This window comes from Trichosurus vulpecula, chromosome 6 (assembly GCF_011100635.1).
Source record: "Trichosurus vulpecula isolate mTriVul1 chromosome 6, mTriVul1.pri, whole genome shotgun sequence".
NCBI classification, from domain to species: Eukaryota; Metazoa; Chordata; class Mammalia; order Diprotodontia; family Phalangeridae; genus Trichosurus; species Trichosurus vulpecula.
Window position 1 is genome coordinate 218,971,605 of NC_050578.1, and position 22,283 is coordinate 218,993,887.

At 39.2% G+C, this 22,283-nt stretch overlaps 1 protein-coding gene across 1 annotated transcript in view; it reads right to left on the reverse strand.

The window, feature by feature from the left end:
* Positions 1 to 22,283, reverse strand: part of SPON1 (spondin 1) — a 380,307-nt gene that overhangs the window by 259,461 nt on the left and 98,563 nt on the right. Inside the window, exon 3 of the mRNA XM_036763668.1 lies at positions 14,482 to 14,615. Within this exon, the coding sequence (XP_036619563.1) occupies positions 14,482 to 14,615 (134 nt within the window). The remainder of the gene's footprint in view (positions 1 to 14,481; positions 14,616 to 22,283) is intronic.

Below are 22,283 nucleotides of genomic sequence, written 5' to 3' on the forward strand. Positions count from 1 at the left end.
CTGATGCTTCACACCAATAATAAATAAATCATGTTCTAAGTTTTGCTTTTTTGTCCTTGGCCAAAGAAATGTAAAGTGCCACTAGCATCGTCACTACATGTTATGTATTTGTATAAAAACTGATGACTATATAATTGCTGTGCAGTAGTCTAACTCCCACTAGATATGCTTTTATCCCTCTTCATGTAATCCCTGGCTGCAAAATGATGAAGTGTGAATGAATGTTAAGGACATTTTAGAAAAGTCATTAAATAGAAGGCATGTGAAAATTTAGAAAAGAATACAGTGATTATTCGAAGCCAATATGGGTTAACTAACAACATGTGGTACCAAACTAACCTGGTTTACCTTTTTTGGTAGCACAAATAGGATGGTGGGTTGAGGGAGTATTGTATGCAAATATATGACAGAGTCTTTTGTAATATCCTTGAGAACAAAATGGAGAATCATAGATTATGGGGCTCTGACCCACTGTTTCAGAAGTACTGAGGGATCACAATTGGAAAATGTTTAAGAAGCCCAAGATTATGTGATAGGAAAGTTCAAATCAATGAATTTGAATAGTCTTTATTATTGTTTAATTCTTGTATTATGTTTTGCCCAACAGAGTAGGGAGGAACATCAGAGACAAGTCCAAATTGTGCCTGAACAGGAACACTTTCTATGACATGGATGGTAAATTTTCATCCAGGCTTTGCTTGAAAGGAAATCCCCTCAACAAGAATTTGCAATGAATCCTATCAACACCAGTTTGTAGCTTCATGAAGTAGTAACTGGTATCTTAAGTGTAGTAATAAAATGGAATCATGGAAGGACAACTCAAAGTGGAGTATTAGCAGGGGAGAAACAGTAAGGATAAACAAAGAGACAATGGATTCAATGGTTGAAAGTACACCACTGACAAGACATGAAAGACTCTCAAGACCATGAAAGAAAAGAAGTGGAACAAGAACATGGGTGATAGATTGAGAAAATGGAGAAGCATCAAGGTCTTGAAGATCAGTTATTTGGATCTGCAGCGAGGCTGCTGGAACAGCCACAATCAAATAATTTGATCATGGACTCTGTGTCAAGCTGGAATAAAGCTTCTGTCCTTTGTTGTATTCTATTTGACTTTTTTTTAACCTCAGGTGTAGTTTCTGAAAACCTGGGAAGACTTATGTGAACTGATGCAAAGTAAAGCAAACAGAGCCATCAGAAGAACAGTGTACTTAATAACAGCAACAGAGTAATGGTGATCAACTGTGAAAGACTTAGCTACTCTAACGAATATAATGATCTAAAACAATTCCAAAGGATTGATGATGAAAAAATGCTATCATCCCCCAGAGAGAGAACTAATGAACCCTGAGCACAGATTGAAGCATATTTTTTCCTTTTCTTTATTTTTCCTGGTTTTTTTGGGGTTTTTTTGCAACACAGCTAATATGGAAGTATGTTCTGCATGACTTCACATGGATACTATCTTATTGTTTGCCTTCTCAATGGGTCGGAGAAGGGCAGGAGGGAGGAAGAGAATTGGGAACTCAATTTTTAAAAAAATGGATGTCAAAACAAATAAATAACTTGAAAAAAATTTTTTCAGCCTCGGTAATTATGGAAACAATAGAAACTTTTCTCCCAAAGTCGTCAAAGTGAGGGATAACAGAATTAAGATAAAAAATGTCAATAGACTGGAATCATTGGCTAAAAGCAACAAAAGAAAATTTAACAGGGATAAACACAAAGTGAGGGCATGACAAGAAGGAAGATTCAATGCAATTTAATTCAATTAATGTCACTAACAAAGAAAAACTTTCAAATAATCTGAGATGACCAACAATGGAACAGACAACAGCAGGAGATCAAAGATTTACAGCTAAAAGAAACCTCATAAGTCATCTGTTCCAAGTTCTTCCTTTTTCAGGGCCCAGAGAGGCTAAATGAATGGCCCAAAGTTGTCTAGGTTGTAAATGCCAAAGCTAGAACTGGAACCCAAGTCTTCTGACTCCAAAGCCAATGTTTTTCTCCCCACTGTATCACACTGCTCCTGATGATGAGCTTTACAATACTTTTCCATCAAAGCCTTCATGAGCACATTCAGGGATGTCTTATGGAGAGGATTTCCCTCTCGATAAGATTTGCTTTCCAACTCTAAATTCTCTGATAATGTAAGAAAACTGATTTGCTGGCCCTGCGAGAGACTAAAAATAAGCTGTCCCAATTTAAACACCAGATGTTGCAAACTCTCACACAACATGAGTATACTTACTCTTATGATTAAGAAATTCTCAGCTACTTGGTGACAGAAAAATAATCATCCTAACACTTTTTTTCTTTCATTTTTTATCTGTGTAAACCCAGAGCCTAGAACAGTGCCTTGCTCATACTAGGGCTTATGGTGATACACTTGCAAGTATTTTAGATTTAGATCAAATTTAAATTTAGTCAAAGTTTCGAATCCACGGTCTGTTAGTCATTAGTTGTGTGACCTTGGCAAATCATTTCCCTTTCTGGGCATGAGTTCCTTCCTCTGTAAAATGAGGGAAAATGCCTAGTTGAACTTTAAGATCTTTCTCAGCTCTACATCCTAGGATCCTATAAATCCTAGGATCCTTAGCTTAGTATCTAAGGCCCTATATAATGTCATACCATCGTACACTTCTATCCTTATTACATACATATTATTCCCTTTGCCTCTCCATAATGTTCTCTCCAGAAAAACTGGACTACTTATTGCTGTCCCCTTCCCTATTCACACACTCCTCAGTTACCCCATTGAAAGATTCTTCTTGCCTTTTTGTGTATCCCTAGCACTTAGCATAGTGCCCTGCACTAGATGAGGCATTTAAGAAATGCTTGTTCACTAGACTTGACCTGAACTGCCTAATATGGGTAAAGAACATGGGATGTATAATCAAATAACCTGGACTTGCTTGTATCCTGGCCCACCTACCAACTACATGTGTGACTTTGCAAAAGTAATTGAATCACTGATACCTCAGTTTCCTTATCTGTAAAATGGCTGGTTTGCAACTGGATAACATCTGGTGTTCTTCCAGCTCTAAATCTGATTCACATGATCCACACTTTCCCATTTCCACCCCTTTTCCACATCCTTTTCTCTATGGTTGAAATGCCTTCCTACATCCCCTCTACTTGTTAAAACACTACTCTTTCTTTAAAGCTCATCCAGAAAGTTGTGTTCCCCATGCCTTAATGCCCTCAGGAAACAATTATCTTTTTGCCTCCAAAGTCTCCACCCTTCCCCTTACCCCAGCTCTGACTTTACAAGGTACTTTGCAACTCTTATTCACTTATCATGTACCTTCATTATTTTGGCATGCATCTATCTCCCTACTAAACTTTATCTCTAGGAGGGCAGGAAATGTTTCTTCACAAAGGACCAAAGAGGTTATGTAAAGTAATTAGCAAAGTTAAATAGTAGGTGTTTTAAAAATATTCACTGAATATAATTAAATGGAAACTCCTGATATCTATAGAATGTACAAGTACCAACTGGGAAACATCATCTGACTTCAGCTACAATCACTTATGACAGAACAGTTCTATGGCACTCTGCACTAGCTATACTGGAGAAAGAAAAGGGTCCCTTTAAATACCAAGACTTAAACTTTTGTCTTCCAGATAAGGTTCCCTTCCTGAGTGGTTCCCTTTACTGAAGGTCTTTGAGTTAGACATTAGATAATGCTTGCGAGATGTGCTGAAGAAAAGACTTCTTCCTGTTCAGTTGACCTGAGGTCTCTTTGGATTCAAGGACCATGTGACAGAGCACAGACCTTTAGTTGATAGGTGGTGAAAACCCAATGGGAAGACTCATTATGTGCTGGGAGTAACATTGGCCTGGGAGGTAAGTGACCCAGGTTTTATCCTGGATTTGTGATTAATTAACAGTGTGACCTTTGGCAAGTCACACTGGGACTTCACTCAAGACCTCAGTTTACTTGCGTATAAAATTAAAAGGTTGGACAATAAGGTTGCACAAAAAATGAATCATTCCAGACAAACTCCATATAGTTTTTCTACAGGGTTACTAGTGACTGCTCAATCGAGGGGATAATGTGGTATACCTGAATGTCAGCAAAGCATATGATCTGTCCCTTGATATCCTTGTGAAATTTTGATGGAGAGAGGAGGACTGGATATCTAAGTTAAGTGGTGTTAAATTTTTTTTTTGAATGACCATACTCAAGAAGAGATGGGTGAATAAAATGGACTGAAGTCAATCTGAAGGAAAGTCTCATAAATATTGTCACAGAGAACTGTCCCAACTGGTGCTATTCCACAACTTTATGAATATTTTTTGTAATGTATCCCTGGCTCCATTTTTTCTTTCCCCACCACCAAACCAGATTTTGTCTTATTCGGGCCCCCTACAGGTATAGAGATACAACCACCACCTTCCCTACATTTCCAGCAAGGGCACCTCCATTTCTTCACAAAAGAATCATTTTTAGGATCCTGACAAGAGAAGACTTGGAGTAGGGGAAGTATCATTGTCTTCAAATATTTGAAGGGCTGGATATGGAAGAAGACATAAGCTGTGTGGTTTCAGTGGGTAAAACTAGATTGCCAAGAAATACTATTTTATGGACAACTCACAGGAGAAGTTAGTGAGAAGCAAATCAAGGAAAAAAATTAGTAATAATCAAAGCTGCACAAAAACAGAGCCAGCTACCAAAAGAGGTAGTAACTGCCTCATTATTAGAGATTTTCAAGTGGAACCTAGAAAATTATACTTGTCAAAGATTTTGCAGATAAATTCACACAGCAGGTAGAGGATTGGATTCTGAGATTTGTTCTAAATCTAAGATTCTGTGTTTTTAAGACAAAATGATTTCTTAGAGCTCTTCTAGTTCTGAAATTTTATTATTTTATTTAAGGTATTTTAACCCCTAACGGGTACTTTTCAGATTGACTCTCTGGACTTCTTCATCTCTAGCAGCCTTCTCACACTGGAAGACTCTTCCATCTCTGTGGCCCTGTCCTCTGATCCTGTACTCAGGCCAGTCATGACCAATCTATTTCTCTTAGCTCTACTTCTCATCCTCTGAACTTCTCCTTGTTCCTACATGGGGAGCCTTCTCTGCCTGCCCCTCCTACCCTGCTTTTCAGCTCTTTTATGTGTTGTCTTCTCCAATTAGAATATAAACTCCTTGAGGGCAGTAGCTGTCTTTATTTTTACTCATATTTGTGTTCCTAGCACTTGGCACAGCCCTTGACAGTAATTAGTTGGTTGGTTGTTAGCCTTCGATATTACTGTGTTAGACTCAAGTTTATATTGTCTTGACCATGGCTGATCAGATTGGTATGAGCTTGGAATGCTCTACCACAACATGGGCACAAATATCCATGTGAGCATTTGGGGTGGATTCTCTAATTTGTACATTTCATGTTTTTTGAAGGTACTTCAATTCTGCTTTACTCATAGAGCATAGCACCTTCTCCGATGAGGGCATGCCATGCTGGGCAGGCTGTTCCAGTGACTCCCAAGTCTCTCAATCAATTCCAAAGTTCTTAAGGGTGACCTTGAGAGTATCTTTGTATCACTTTTTCTGACCACCACATGATCGCTTGCCCTGCATGAGTTCTCCACAAAATAGTCTTTTTGGCAAGTGTACATTTGGCATTCAAACAATGTGGCCAGTCCATCAAAGGTGCATTCACTAACTAGTAAGCACTTAATAAATATTTGATAACTTAAGAAGGAATGAAGTGAGAGAAGTCTATATTCTATGTCTTCATGTTCTAACATCTTTGAAAAATTCACCTAAGGCCACACTGTGACAAAAATCCTTTAATTATGTCCCTTTCTCTAAACAGTCCTGCACTTGACCCTCCCAAAGCAAAGAAACACCCTAGATTGTTCACCCACACAGGACTCTGGGTTGGAACAGCTGGCCTCTGAAGTTTCTAATTCTGAGATTCTGAGCAATATAGGGAGCAACTGGTCTCTCACTTGACCATAGCATTCACTAAATTTCCACTCCCCTTCATAGCCAGACTCCTAGAAGAAGCACCCTACATTCACTGCCTCCACATCATCTCTTCCCATTTGCTTCTCAACCCATTTCAATCTGACTTCCAACCTCAATGCTCAACTAAAATTGCCCTCTCCAAAATTATCACGGATCGCTTAATTTCTACGTCCAGTAACAACTTCTCAATTTCATTTTTCTTGATCTCTCTGCAAAATTTGACACCACTGGCCACTCCTCTCCTCCTGGATACTACCTTGGCTTCTGTAACCTTACAGTCTCCTGGTTCTCCTCCCACTTATATGACTTCTTTTTCTTCCTCTTTCTTTGGCAGATCATCATCTATATCCTAGCACCCTAACCACTATTCCCCAAGGCTCCGGCCTAGCCCTTCTTCTTCTCTTTCTATCTTTTCTCTTGATATCTATATAACCTCTCATAAGTTTAATTATTATTTCCATGCAGATGACTTCCAGCTAAGCTCTTCTCTTTTTCTTGAGCTCCTGTCCCTAAGTACCAACTGTCTAGTATACATCTCCAATTGAATGTGCCATATGCATCTCAAACTGAACATGTACAAAGCACAATTCCAAAGTTCACCCTTCCTCCAAACTTCTCTTGGCCTTCTGTTAAAGGCCTTACCACTCTGGCATCTTCAGAGTGATGCTTGATTCTCCCCCTTTCCCTCACTAGCCCAATATTCAAGTCCTATTGCCAAGTCCTGTTGATTCTATCTCCAAAATGTGGCTCATATCCACTCCTTTCCCTCCAACCAAACAGCTACTACCCTAGTTTTGACTCTTGTAACCTGTTTATCTGAACTATTACAACCGTCTCCTAATGGGACGCCTGGTTCCCAAGATTTCCCTTCTCTAATACAGCTTCTACACAACTAACAAAATAACCTACCAAAAACTCAATCTGAACACATCATTCCCCTGCTCAAGAACATTCCCTCACTTCCCAATACTTCTAGGATAAAATTTAAACTCTTCATTGATTGCCCCTCAAATAGACAGCCCCTCAAAATCTGAATCCAAGTTTATTATGTTACTCTTTTTCATGTACTCTTTGTTTCGGCCACTTTCTGTTTCCCAAAATGGACATTTCCTCTCCTTGTTTTGTGCTTTTTCACAAACTGTCTTCCCATGTCTGGAATACATTCCCTCTTCACTTCTGCATCTTAGAATCCATTTCCTCTGAGGCTCAGCTCGTGCGCCATCTCCCATGAAAAGCCTTTCCTGATTCCCTTACTCATCAGTGCTCTCCCCCTTCCTTCTCAAATCAGCACATATTGAATTATTTTTACATGTTATCTCCTTTGCTAAAATGTAAGCTTGATAGCAGGGACTATTTTTATTTTTGTCTTTGTATCCCTAATACCTAACTAACATAGTGCTTTGAACACAGTAGCAGCTTACTGGGTTTCCTAAACCTATGGAGCAGAAAGAAATTCTATTCTTTAAGTGATGGAGCAAAATAAAGCTATTTTTTATTCAGTAGGTTTGAGCAAATCTTTGCCTTACTTTTCCCCCACTGCAAATATTCAAATTTCACCTTTAAGAAATGGTTCAGGGAGTGCTAAATTCTGGTGGAATAAGGCAAAGAGCTAATAGACCTCAGACACCGGTAGCACACATGGGGCCATATGGCCTTTCCCCAAGACCAAGCAAACACAAAGGACATGTGAGCAGCTCTGCTTGGCAAGTCCTTTAGGGAGACTTCAGGAGAAGAGGGTCTCCTACCAAAGAGGTGTGAAAACACCTACGCTACTTCTAAGATGTTTCTGTTTGAGCCTGTGTCATTGATTGTGACATTATCACAGCTCTAATGACTGCATGGAAGATTGACTAGGCAAGCCCATCTACTTGAGAGGAAAGGCATGCAGAGAACTAAGCAGAATTCTCACAATTCAGAAATGTTCAAAATTTTGCACCTGACTGGAAAATGTGAATGGTATTAAGTTCATGCCAACAGGAAAGCAATAAGAACTGTGTACTTCCCACAACCCAGTCACATTGGAAAAAAAAAATAAATCCATGTAGCCAAATTGCTAAGTGTTCCAAAGGGCCAAGAAACACCCTGTCTGGTTCTAAATCATACTCCTGTTAAGTCTTATTTTTAAAAAATACCACAGAAAGCTTACTTTACTGACCTCCCTGGCTTTAAGTCCCAACTAACATCCTGCCATCTACAGGAAGCCTACCTTAACCCCTCTTGATTCTAGTGCTTTCTACCTTTTAGTTATCCTGTACATAGTTTGCTTTGTATATATTTGACTGCATCTTGTCTCCCATATTAGATTGTAAGCTCCTTGAGGACAGGGCTTATCTTTTGCCCCTTTTTGCATCCCCAGCACTTAGCCCAGTGCCTGGCAGATAGTAGGCGCTTAATATGTAATTATTAAATGAATTGAAAGAATATACATACACACACACGCAATGCATAGAATACAATTTCACTTCTGATAATATCCTTTATTGAATGTTTCCTAGCCATTTCTTCTACCCCATAATCCCCACAGTGTCCAGTGGAGATCTAGGAAGATAGCAGAGGTTCAATAAAAAGTTGTGAATGAATCCAACTTTCAGGGAGGTGGCTGAAGTGCCACAGAAGTAAAACTAGCAATTAAGCCTGGCTTGGCTAGATGACTGAAGAAGACCTACAACAAAGACTGATTCTCTTGGTCCAGTTATCTGAGCGTCACCCTGTGACTATTGACTAATCTACCTGCTTGCTGAGTCACCTTAAAGAAGAATGTGTCTACTTTATATCCAATGCAAATTGAAAACATAGCAACAATATTTTCTAGACAGCCTAATGCATCACAGCAAATCAAATCTGATTAGCCAGTCCCTCACCATCTATATTTGAAGAAAAGCTGCATTCCTTTCAACATCTATTTTCTCTGGAGGTCAAATTCTTAGATTAATGAAGAATGTGCAACTTGAGTTGACAAAGGTACCGTGAAACAATGATTTTATAAAGAGTATGCATTATACATAGGAAGAGCTTGATAAATGTTTGCTAGATATGAAATGAAAGAAAACTGACCATCAATGTCACAGCCTCATGAATCTTTAATTTTTTTTTCTATCCTGACTCTTGCAAGGTTATTTATCATCAGACTCAAAGAAGCTATTGGAGCTAATAACACTTCAAAAATTATTAAACACTCATGTTGTCATAGAGTAAGGGTCATCATCATCGACAGCAATGACTTTGGTGGATTTACACAGCACAGTGGATGACCCACTGAACTTGGAGTCAGGAAGAGAGGGGTTCAAAATCTACCCCGATACTGCTAGTCATGTGATCCTGGGCTAATCACTTCACATCACTCAAACTCAGTTTCCTGGCCTATAAAATGCAAATTATAAAGCTGGAGCACTCATCTCACAGGGTTGTTGTGAGGATCAGATAAAATACTGTATGAAAAGTGTTTTTGCAAATCTCAAAGTGCTATATAAATGTCATATATTATTGATAACAAGGTTAACAGTTTCAACTCTCCTGACCTTCCTTTCCTGCCCAATTTCTTTCTCACCGTAATACCGCCATATGGCAAAGAAATTCATTCAGGCTTATCTTGAAATTGACCATGCACATATTCAGAGCCCCATCAAATAGCCTCAATTCATTTTCTTCTTACCATTTAATGTTGGGCAATAAATCAATATTACATAGGAAGAAAGGCTACAAAAGAATCAGAAAATACTTTGCTCTTAAAGTGAAGGATCGAGGGGATCCCATCAGAACCACAATCACGAATTGTACCTCATGGGAAATCCTTGGTATAATTGCGAAGATGTCTCCTCTATGTGCATGCGTGTTGTGGCTATCAAGCTATCAAATGATTTCTGCATCTTTTTTTCCCCCAGGCACTCCCACCAAATAGGTTTGAAAACACCTACTATACTTCTAAGATGTTTCAGTTTGAGCCTGTGTCATTGATTGTGACATTGTCATAGCTCTGAAGACTGCCTGGAAGCTGAAGGTTGTCTACAATGCTTTCTTCAATCACCTCTCTGAATGTCTGCTTTCACAAGTTTTTATTGAGCCCTTGCTATGTCCCCAGCCCTCCACAGGGCACTGTGAGGATTATAGGGTAGAAGAAATGGCTCCAGGGCAATGGGAAACATTCAATAGAACCTATACACCATCATTCAATAGAACTTACACAACAATGTTGTGCTTTAACGGAGTTACTGAGTGGGGCTACACATCTATTCTGGCAGTGATGCTGTTACACAAAAGATTTTTAGAAATCTTAGTTTGGAAGGACTTTCACATTCAGTTTACAAGCTTCGCAAGAAAAAGTCTCATTCTCTTGCAGCCACTTCTAGTCTTGTGAAAGACATGGTTTTACCCAGCTTCATCACTCACCAGAATCCCCACACTTTATTGCAAATGGCTTTCCTCTGTTCCCAAAAATCAGACCCACTTTCAGGAGATGGAGATTTTCAGACACTGAGAATTTGCAAAAGAATGCTTTGCAAATCGGGATAGTTCATCCCCAGAGAGGGTCATGTAGATGGTTTGAGCAATGTTAGCAGAGTCATAACTAGGGCAGGGTGATTAGGGCTTTTTCCAAGAGTGACAAAATCTGGGGAGAGGGAATTTCATTCTTGGGACAATCCAGAGATCTCCATTATGCAACTTCTAATACTCCATCTGTGCAGTGCAAGCCTGCTACCTTGCCTAGGCCCTAGCTGTCACTCCCAAAGTAATATTACTGTACAGGGTGTTCCTAAAGTCTGGACACATGGGCAAAAATGCATATTTTCAAGAAATGAAATGAATGAAATTTTCAACACTTTATTTAACAAATAAAATGAGATGTTATTAACAAATAACATCTTCAATACGATTTCTGTCATTTGTGATGCAAAGGTTGATGTGCTTTGCAAGATTCACATGAACTCGATGCAATAACTTCACAGTGCTGTCAATTTTAGCACATTCACTCTTCATGCGTTCAATCAAGTGTGTTGCATCTGTGATTTTCATTGAGTATACCTTCTCCTTTAGCATACCCCAGAAAAAGAAGTCAAGGGGGCTAAGGTCTGTTAATATTCCAAATATTTCAAAATACGAATTTTTGCCTATGTGTCCAGACTTTAGGGACACCCTGTAGAGCTTTTACCTCTATCCATTCCTCTCATAAGCATAGAGAGAGTTTGAGCTGGACTCCATAAAGCAGTGGTTCCAAACTTAAATAGAAACGAGGGTCACCAATCCAGGGCAGGTCATATATTAACTTAGTTTTAAAATGTCATTACATTTTATCTGTTTTATTGTATTTTGGTTTATTTTCTTAAATATTTTCCAATTACATTTTGATCTGGTTCGGCCTTACTCAGGAACGTTGTGGCTCTGGATTGTGGGTTTACACCTCTGTTAAAGAGGACAGGATGCTGCTGCTTCTGGGGTGACTACACCTAATTTAGTCCCATCCTCTGTCATCCTACTGTTCTCTGCCCTGCCCTCCACAGAGTATCATTTGCACCACCATGACCATCAGGTTGTCCTCTTCACTGCCTATATATCTGTTTTTGCCTTAGATGAAACAATTCAATCAATTGACATTTATTAAGTACCTACTATGTAGGCACTTTGCTAAGCACTGAGGATACAAAGAGAGGCAAAAAAAAAAACCCAGTCTTTGCCCTCAAGGAGCTTACAATCTAACTGGGGAAGTGACAAGCAAATGAATATACACAAACGGGCTCTATACAAAATATATAGGAAAAATTTCAGAGAGAAAGCAACACAATTAAGAGCAGTTGGGGAAGTCTTCCACTAAAAGATGGGAGTTTAGTTTATTTACATCTCTGAGTGAGTGAGGAGTCCTCATGACATAACTGAACTTGATTGTGAAGAAAGCCCAGGTTCAAATCCTGTTTCACACTTTGACTAGCTGCATGACCCTGGGAAAATCATTTAACCACTCTGAGGCTCAGATTTCCTATCTGTAAAATAAAGACACTAATAGCATCGTTCTAAAATGTAAAACACCATGTAAACCTTAGAGACCTATACAAAGGTGAGTTAAACATGAGCTAACATTGGAATACACGCTCAGTCTCCCAGAGGGATTACTTTGAAGGACAACACTAATTTGGTAAATACGTTCTTGTCTCTTTGCTAAAGACATGTTCACACTGCTTTACAATCCTATCTCTAACTGTTCCAGGATAAGTCAAACACTCCAGGCTGAGAAAATTGTGCATCCAAGAGAAACTGAGGGAGATAGTTACAACAGAAAAATAAATCATTTCAGTCACTTGATAATGGGGCCAAAATTCTCTGATAACTTGCAAAGGAAAGTTCAGCTTGGACTAAAAAAGGAAATGAGGTAGATCAGGGGGTCACCATCAAGGAGCAGACACTGATTTGAGGAAGCCAGACAAAGGAACTCACTGTTCAAGTGGACAACTGTGATGCCTTCAGAAGAGAAAGGAGAGGAGAGAGACAGATGGAGACAGAGAGAGGAGGGAGAGGGAAATGGAGAGGGAGACAGAGATACAGAGACACAGAGACAGTGAGATAACAAACAGAGACACAGGGAGAGAATGAGAGAGAGACGGAGAGGGGAAAGGAAGGGGCAGAGACAGAGGGGGGAGACAGACAAAACCTCGGAGAAAGAGAATCTGTGTGTGTTGGGGTGAAGGGAGGAGAGGTGAAAGGTTGAGAGATCTATCATGCCTCTGACATTAAAAATCATTGCTTCGTGGGAAGTAAAATGATTATCAGTCCTTAGTCCTTATATTCAGCCTTCCCTGTTGTTTCTCTGGCCAGCACTTTTTGGGTCCAAATCCATTGCTCCCAAACTCACACCGCATTTTCCTATTTAACACCTGGATTTCTGGCTTTGATCTATGTATCAAGTTAGCATGGGACAGGAAAGAAATTAGGCTAACATAACATAATTTATGTTAAATATAATTATTCTCGTATTATATAATTACAGGTACTATAAGAGCATATTAAATATTTTGATAGTCGTATTAAATATTGATGTTAATTATATTATTATGAACAGCAAAACGGGTGAGACTGCAATAACACCTTAAAGTTCACAAAGAACCTCGAATACGTTACTTCACACGATCTTCACAACGGCCTGGTGAGGTAGGATATCAATGGGAAGCAGTAAGGTGGAGTGGATAAGCTGCTGGACAGAGTCAGGAAGACCTGGGTTTAAATACCACTTACAAGATATATGACCACAGCACAGACACCCAGAGCTAACTGGGTGGTGCAGTAGAGTACTGGACTCGGATTTAGGAAGAGGTGAGTCCAAATCCAGCCTCCATTATTTGTGTGGCCTTGGGTAAGACACTTAATCTCTGTGTGCCTCAGTTTCCTCATCCGTCAAATGGGGATGCTAATAGCACTTACCTCCCTTGGTTGTTATAAGAATAAAATAATATCTGCAAAGCATGGATTGTTTCCATCATCATGATCATAAGCATCATCATCATCACTTAATTACTCCTGGTCTCAGTTTTCTCGTCTATAAAATGGATATGAATGGTACCTAACTCACAGGGTTAGTGATGCTCCAATGTGATATTGTGTATAAAGCGTATTATAACCCTTAAAGAGTCACACAATGTCTGCTACTATTATTTCCTCCACCCCATTTTAGAAATGAGAAGACTGAGGCACAGAGAGGTTGTAGCCAAACTACTAGCAATTCTCAAAGGTGGATTTCAAACCAGGTCTTTCGTAACTGTATACCCCTTTGCACCAACCATCAGGCTTCTACAATGGCCTCTCTACTCTTAAGCTGTTGATTTCCTATCCAACTAAAATGCTGCTACATTCTTGGAGCCTTCCCTGATCCCCTTTATCAGTGAAGACAGTTACCCTCAGACATCACTTTGCACTTTAGCTTTGTTAATGCACTTATCATGTAATAAAATATAGTTATCTGCGCATCTTATCTCCTTACATACTGTAAGATTCGTGAGGATCAGGATGGTGTCTTCCTACCTAAACTTCATATTTTCTCCAGAGCCTAGCAAAGTTATGTGCATAGTAAGCCTTTAATAAATGTTTGTTGAATAAATTAACCCACATGGAAAAAAACACATCCTGGATTTCATGGAGTTTTGTACCACTGATATCCTGCCAAACCATGGCCTTAGAATCCAGGGATGGAATCAAGGAAGAGGGATATAGTCTTTTAGCATGGGAGAAAGGAAGCTCTAAGAAAGGATGGAAAAGACCAAAAAGAGGAAGACACCAAAGCTAAACTTCGCCCACATCAGAAGTTTACCACTGGGGAGTTCCAGTTCTATCAATGTCTTCCCCTGTGTGGGCAAAGCGGAGATCATGATAATGGTAATCAGAGACATAGACCAAAGCTCATTGGCATTTCATCTGCCTAAGGAACACTTTCAAAACTTCTTCTATATTCCCACTGCAGTGTGGGTTGTCAGTGAGCCGCCAGAAGCTGAGTCATGTTACTGCAAGGATATCAATCTTAACTTACTTTAGAATCACGCAGCCTGTACCAGCAGGTGGAGCCGTCCAGAAAACCTGAATTCGTGTCCTCCTCCGTGGTGTGCTTTCTGTGACAGCCACAGGGCAGTTACTCATAAATTGTGTTTCTTCTTCATCTATAATCTGAAGGAAAGAGATGGAAATATATACTTATGAAAATCTAGGCTCACACTGGGTGATTTTCAAGTTTCTACTCCCAAGGACCAAGTCATCAGTATATATCTTCAATATTTCCCATAAATTTTATAGAAGTTTCCCGTGATTATAAGATCATAGAATATAGAGTAGAAAGAAACTTTTAAGTCAAAACTGAAACTAGAGTGGGGTAATTGGGGCTTTTCCTTGGGTTGCCAACCTAGGCGTGGGTCCTTCATTCCTGTGTCAATTCCCTGGATTGCCTCAACACTTCCAGGCCCTCTATCTGCCACGTACAAAGGCTGTCTTCTCTCACCAGGGTCTGCTGTCTCCCTTCCTCTGACCTCTTTCTGAGGTTTAGAGAATCAGGGGTCAACTGTATTGTTAGGGTAGGAATGAAGTTTCTTGAAGCTTGGGCTCTCCTCTCTTCCAATATTTCTGTACCCAACAGGGATGGATGCTCTATGCAGGCACCATCCAATTCCAGAATTCCTAGTTATAGCTCTGCTTAGAAATATAATTAAACCTCCACATTTTACAAAGGACGAAACTGCCACCCAGAGAGGTAAAGAAACTCACTATATGCCACACAGGAACTAAAGATCAGAGCCAAGATTCAACAAAATTTTGAAAGAAAATTCTCCTTTGGAGTAAAGATTTATATTTTTCAAAAATCTCCTTTCTCATTCCAAAGTCTCCCTTATCATGGAGGAATCTGTGATCTCATTCACATGGGTACTTCCCTCATGTTACCACCCTTCTCATTGCCCTTACCATTTTGCATGATTCTTGTCCATGTATTCCCAGGAATGCTCTACAAGGGGCACCACTCAAGGTGCAGAAGGCTTTCCCCTAAATTTCCTACCAAGAAAGTACACTCACTTTTGCCACAGGGGCAGACCACTTTCTTTTCCAGCAATATAATTAATTCCCTGCTGATTTCCTTTACGCTCTTTCTCTTGCATAATTCTTTATTGGTGATGTGATACAGTTTGCTCACATCCACTACATGCCTCTCCATTGCCCTTTGGGTGACCTTCAACTTTAATTCTTCAGAGACCACAGCCACAAAGCATCTTTGCTGTTAACATCTCTTATTTTATATAGTTTCTACTTCCAAAAATTTCACTTTCTCTTTAAATATTGCTATTATCCTAGTTTAAATTTAACAGTTTTCTCTAATGCTCCAGAGCTTATGGTCCTGAATTGGTTGTAGGCAAAAACCTGGAATTCCCAGTTTGGTATTCTTTCTACTCTGGTCCCCCTGCTTCCCAGTGCCCCAAAGGCTCTGAGCCCCTGAATCCTAATCAGAACCTAAATCTCTTCCCTCATCCAATAATACTACACATCGGTGCCTAATCACTCTGGGCCTCCTATTTCATATGGCAGCTGTCTCATCCCTCAAAATCTAGTCTAGAGGTTTGCCTGTCTAGTAACTTTGGCTGCTGGGAGGAGGATACATCTTAGCAACTAACATCATGGAGGTCAATGCTGCCAAATCCCTAGATGACAGTACTTAGCCTTAATTTATTAATTCATACCACAGTTGGACGAGCTTCTTCTTGGTCTTAATGTGCTATGTATCTATTTCTAATTGACACAAGATGGGAAGATGATGGTGTGTGTCCAGTTCCTTTTAGTCCCATGACTATTTTCCACCTCATTCAAGAAGGATTGATGGACTGTTAAGTATGGGAATTCAGCAGAGGGATTATATCTGCTTTGGTGGTGGGTGTGTGGGTGAATGGGAGATACCAGTAATGATTTCAACTAAGGAAGCAGCATTGGAGCTGAGCCTTGGGGGATTGCTAGGCTTTTGATAGGATGGCAGAGGCTGGCCTTCCAGTTTGAGGGAACTGTGGATAGGCAAAGGCACAACGTTGGAAAAGCGTGGAGATAAATTTGCACAAGAGGGAATAATCCACTTTGGCTAGAGCATAGAGTGCATGAGGGGGAATCTTTCAATAGAACTACAAACTCATCAATGTGTATATTCCTATAGCTTATCCATGCCTCTCATCCTGTGCAATTTTGGCCCATATTCTTTCAAGGGCATCCATCAAATATGGAAACCTTCTTCTGAATCTTTTTTTTATGTTTCATAGATAAATATGAGTAAAACACTCTGAAAATGAATCTAGTAGTCATCAATCTATCCATGTGCCTAAGACAATGACTTTTTTCAATCAAATGTTTCCTCATATGTTCATAAGAAATAAAACTGGAAAAGTCGGTTGTATCTATATTGTGGGGGACTTTGATTGCCAGGCTAATGAATGTAGGCTTTATTTAGTAGGCCATAGAGAGCCTGTAAAGAGTGTTGAGCAAGGGAAAGAGGTGATCTTCTGAAAATGAATCTGGCAACAGTGGCTAGGATTTATGAAGGAAAGAAACTATTTCTGGGAAAACATTGGCTGTTGGTTATGCTGCCTTCCTGGGGCCAGGTTTGCAAATCAAGCTCCCATAAAACCTCTTAATGCCTTCTAAAACAGTTTAACAATGCAAGCAGTTTTTAAGCAATTACCAATGTTTTTTCTCCTCACTCATCTCTCACGCAGTACTTATAGGTATAGACCCAAATGTGAATAGAGGGTTAGAGATAGCTATTTTTGCAAAAAAAAAATAAATAAAAGTACTGGTGAATAGAAAGCCAAAACAAGCTGTGGATATTAAAAAGACCATTGTTAGGTTATGGTTTCAGGATATATGGCTTGCCTGGCTACTGTCAATATAGCTATAAATCAGTATTATAAGATTAAGTTAACCTTGACAATTGCAGCTTGAAAAAACTGTGTATCACTTAACAATGAGCAGTACACAGATTCTGCTTTTTTCTGTTAGAATGTTGGGGTGAGAGGAGCTGGGGAGGAAGGAAACAAACCGGTAGGGAAGAGATGTTGATAGTGCAATAGCTAGTAAATGTTTCAGCCTTGAAGCTTGGAAAGTTAGCATTCCTATATGGGCAGGTTGAGAATGACACCAAATACAGAGAACAGCCCTATCCCACAACTCCAGATGGTCATAACAAAAAAGAGAAGAGGTTTTAATACTGAGCAGGTGATATTCCTAAGGATGTAGTTGTTTCACTTCAGAATCAGAGAACATTCTAACTAGAAGGGACCTTACCAATCTTGTAATCAAACCTCACCTTGATTTTTTCAAATAAGACTATAACAGTAAGCACCCTGACACACCCAGGGTGGCCTGCTAGCACAGGTTCTTTGATCTGCTTTTCTTAAAGGAAAGCAAATTTTAAGGGGTCAACAATCTTATTTTAATTACATTCACTAGTACAGGGGAAAGGTCAGCACCCTGAACATAGAGAAAATACAAGCAGAGAAAATTAGTACAAAGAGCAACAGACAGGGCTGTAACTGTCTGAACCAAGTAATACAACACCAACATACAACACCGGATCAAGAGAGCACAGACATCTGAGTAGTTGGGAGTGGGGTGGAACTTTGAACAAACTGCTACTCAGTCCTTTCCAGAGAATCAAAAGGTCCTTCTCATAAGCGAACCTCGAAAAGCAAAATACTATCCTCAGGATATATATACACTTTTGGCTAATAGGCTCAGAGCCAGAAGGCATCACAACCCTCTACTCAGTGCCTAATTAGCTTAGTACCAAAAGGTGTGAAAGCCTTGCTACCAGCAAGCCTCCCCCTAAGCAAGCTCCTCCTTAGGCAAGTCCCTCCCCCAATGGGCTCTATGTGACTCAGGATATGTCATAGCTGTGATTGAACACATGTGGTCACATAGGCCTATTAATGGACAGGGAAGATCTTCCTATTCCATTAACATTACAAAGTCCCAGATGGGAAATAAATAAAAATTATAGAATTTAGAGCTGGAAGAGACCTTAGAAATCAACTGGCCCAAATGCTTTATATCAATGAACAAGTATGTATTAAATGGTTACTAAGTGCCAGGCACTGGGATTACCTCTGGGGATACAAAGAAAAAAGCGAAAAATAGAAAAGTCCCTTTCCTAAAGGAGCTTCCATTCTAATGGAAGAGATAACATATGTATACATTACATATATATGTGTGTGTATATGTATATATTTTGTTTCCCTCATTATATGTGTTCAATACATATTGTATATGTGGGGAGGGAGGAGAAGGAGAGGGGGACAGGGAGGGGGAGGGAGAAGGAGAGGGAGAGAGAAAGGAAGGAAGGAAGAAGGAAGGGAGGAAGGGAGAGAGAGAGAGAGAGAGAGAGAGAGAGAGAGAGAGAGAGAGAGAGAGAGAGAGAGAAAGAAAGAAAGAAAGAAAGAAAGAAAGAAAGAAAGAAAGAAAGAAAGAAAGAAAGAAAGAAAGAAAGAAAGAAAGAAAGAAAGAAAGGACACCCTAGAGAGAAGGGATAAGTGGATGGTGGGTGGGGGGAGGATCAGGAAAGGCTCCCTGGAGAAGGTGGTGTTTAAAATGATTCTTGAAAGAATCCAGAGATTCCAAGAAGCTGAAGTGAAGAGAAAACCTTTAAGGGATTGGGACAGTCAGTGCAAAGACACAAAGACACATAAGGGAAATATGTGTGAGGAATGGAAAATAAGCCAATTTGACCTGCCTGTACAGTATGTGGAGAGAAGTAATGAGTATGCAGACTAGAAGTTCAATTCCTTCCAAAATGACTGCTTAAATGGAATGCAATTTGACCATCTCCCCTACTTTAAAACCTGAAGGTCCTACCAGATCAGATTAAGATCAAGCAGTCTAATTTTAAAAACTAAATTAAAAATTATATATATATATATGTACATATATATATATATATATATATACACACACATATACATAAATACATGTGTGTATCCCCCACCCTAGAACTTCACAAAAAGTGATCAAAAAAGCCATTGGTAGTGGGAGAATATGTCCTTCCAGCAAAGGGAGAACTAGCCTGATCATAAATGAGAATCTACAAGACTATATTCAGAGACAGTAAGAGTAGAGAGCTCACTGAGAAATCCCCAGGTCATAGATCACTAGGATAGAAGCACCAGAGAGCAGTAATGGGTAAGTACCAGCACTGTACCAATAAACACAGCACTACAGTACTCCAACCTGGAGCCTAAGGGGTAAGTAGATCCCTAACACTTTGTCCTGAAACACTAGACAGAGCCCTGAATGTCTAGTACCTCAAAGACAAAGAGGGTGTCTAACAGCAGGAGGTAGAAATCAACCCAAGAATGAATGGGACCAAGAATAAGACCAAGCAGAGTCAGCACCCTCACTCGCAAGTACAGGAAGGAGTGGATCCTATCCTCCTGGCACAAAGTTCAGGAACTAAAGCTGGAAAGATGAGTAAACCAAAGAAAATGTCAATCATTAATATTTTTTTTTTGTAAATCTAGCCACATAACAACAATGGGGGGAAATGGAAAGAACTGAAAGGATGTCAAGTAATTTAGAAGAGAGAGTAGTAAACCTTACCCCAGAAATGTCCCTGAAAATTAGAATAGACCAAACAGAAACCAATGATCCCACGAGAAGGCAAGAAATATTAGAACAAAATCAAAAGATTTAAAAACAGAAGAAAAATTTAAGATATTTGATATAAAATACAAACTGAAAAACAAGTGAAAGAGAGATAATTTAAGAATCATTGCAATCCTTAAAAAACCATGATTAAATAATCATGAACATATTTTGATAAATATTAAGTGGAAACTGTCCGGATCTGTTAGAATAAAAGAATAAAGTAAAAATATAAAAAAAAAAACATTAATGGATCACATCAAGAAAAAAACTTCAAAAGGAAAAGTGCCAAGAATGGCATAGCCAAAATTCAGAAAAGAAAAACATGTAAGCATAAAAAATTAGTTCAAGTTCTAAGGATCCTCAGCCAGGACCTCACAAGATCTAGCAAGTTCTACTAAATATGAGAGGAGATCTTGGAATATATTATTCCAGTAGGCAGAAAAGATAAGCTTCCAAGCAAGAAAAATTTACCTTGCAAAGCTGTGTACAATTTTACAAGCGAAAATAGACTTTTAGTGGAATATAGAACTTTCAAGCATTTCTGATGGAAAGACCAAAGCTGAGTAAGAAGTTTGAAATAAAAACATGAGCCCAGGGAGAGCTAGAAAAATAGATTTATTTGAGCAATTGGAAATAGTTGTATGATGATATAATGCTAACATTGTAATAAAGAGAGACAACAGATAATTATATAATTATATTATTTGGTATTTATAACAATCCTGTGAACTAGATACTATGGATGGCATAGCAGGAAATGCAACAGATTTGGAGTCAAGAGGACCTGGATTCATCTCCTGTCTTTGACACTAGCTGTATGGCCCTGGGAAAGTAAATTAACTACATTAAGCTTCAGTTTCCTTACTTATAAAATGGGGAAAATAGTAGTATCTACCTTTCTGGCTATTGAACTACTATTAATTTCACTATTAAACTACTATTAAGTGTCCCTTCAGAACCTTAACATTTTTCAAAGCATTAAATAAGGAAAAAAACAAGTCCTGGTGGTGGACTGGCTCTCTTCTGAGGGTTTTAAGAAGAGAAAGAAAAGGGAAGATAAAAAGAGTAATATACAATTGTAGAAAGGAGGAAGAAAAGGGGACTTAATATTTCTCATAATCTGGGAGAATGAGAAGCGTTAATAACCCGAAGGGATAGGGGAGAATGAGCACCAGGACGAGTTCACTTTTATCTGAAATATACAAAGGATCTCTTCACTCTAAGTACCATCTACCTTGACAGCTTAATTTACTCTAATGGTTTTAAATATTAACTTAATAAATATGAATCCCATATCTACATCTCTAGCCATGAGCTCTCTTCTGAGCTCCAGAGCCACATCACAAGTACTCTAGGAAATCTTCAAGTGGTTATGTCACCAGCACCTCAAACTTGTGTACAAAACCAAGTTCTTCTCCATAAATCTACTTTTCGTTATATCACTGTTTCCATAATTGTCTCCCACATTCAAAACATTGGTATTCTCTTTAACTCATCCTTATCCCTCATCTCTGCCAGGCAATCAGCTAACAAATCAAATTTGGAAGAGACCTAAAAAGTCTAGGATACTGTAATAGCAATTTAGATTTGAAGATCTTTCCCACCTATTAATAGGCCATGTGACCGGCTTAAGTAACAGGAAGACTAAGTCACATGTGGCCAGAGGGGAGCTTGTTAATAGGAAAAGGAAATTGTGTCACAGGAAATGTTAAGGGAGCAGTTAACAACAGTTATGACAGTTAAAGCTGAGGGAAACAGAGTTGACCTGTGATAGCCGTACTGTAAGTTTTGATTGTTTTGTGGCAAGGCCCCAGCAGAGGGGTGGAGAGGTTTTGGGATGGCAAGGCTCCATGCTGTGATATTATGTATCAAATTCTTTGCTGCTGTGATGAACTGGGCTTATGTGATATGGTTCTCTCGTGTCCGAATAAATGGTTTACTTCTTCTACCATCTATGTGGAGAGTCTCGTATGTTTTGTGATACAGAACCACATAGGCATTTTGACAATTATCATCCATATTGTTATTGTCTTGTTGATACAAATACCCTATACCAAAAAGGAATCCCCAATATAATACACTAGGTAAGTGAAAATCCAGCTCTTCTTTGAAGATTTCAAATAAGCGATGGAGGAGAGAGGACTCACTACCTCAGTGATGCAGCCCATTCCCACT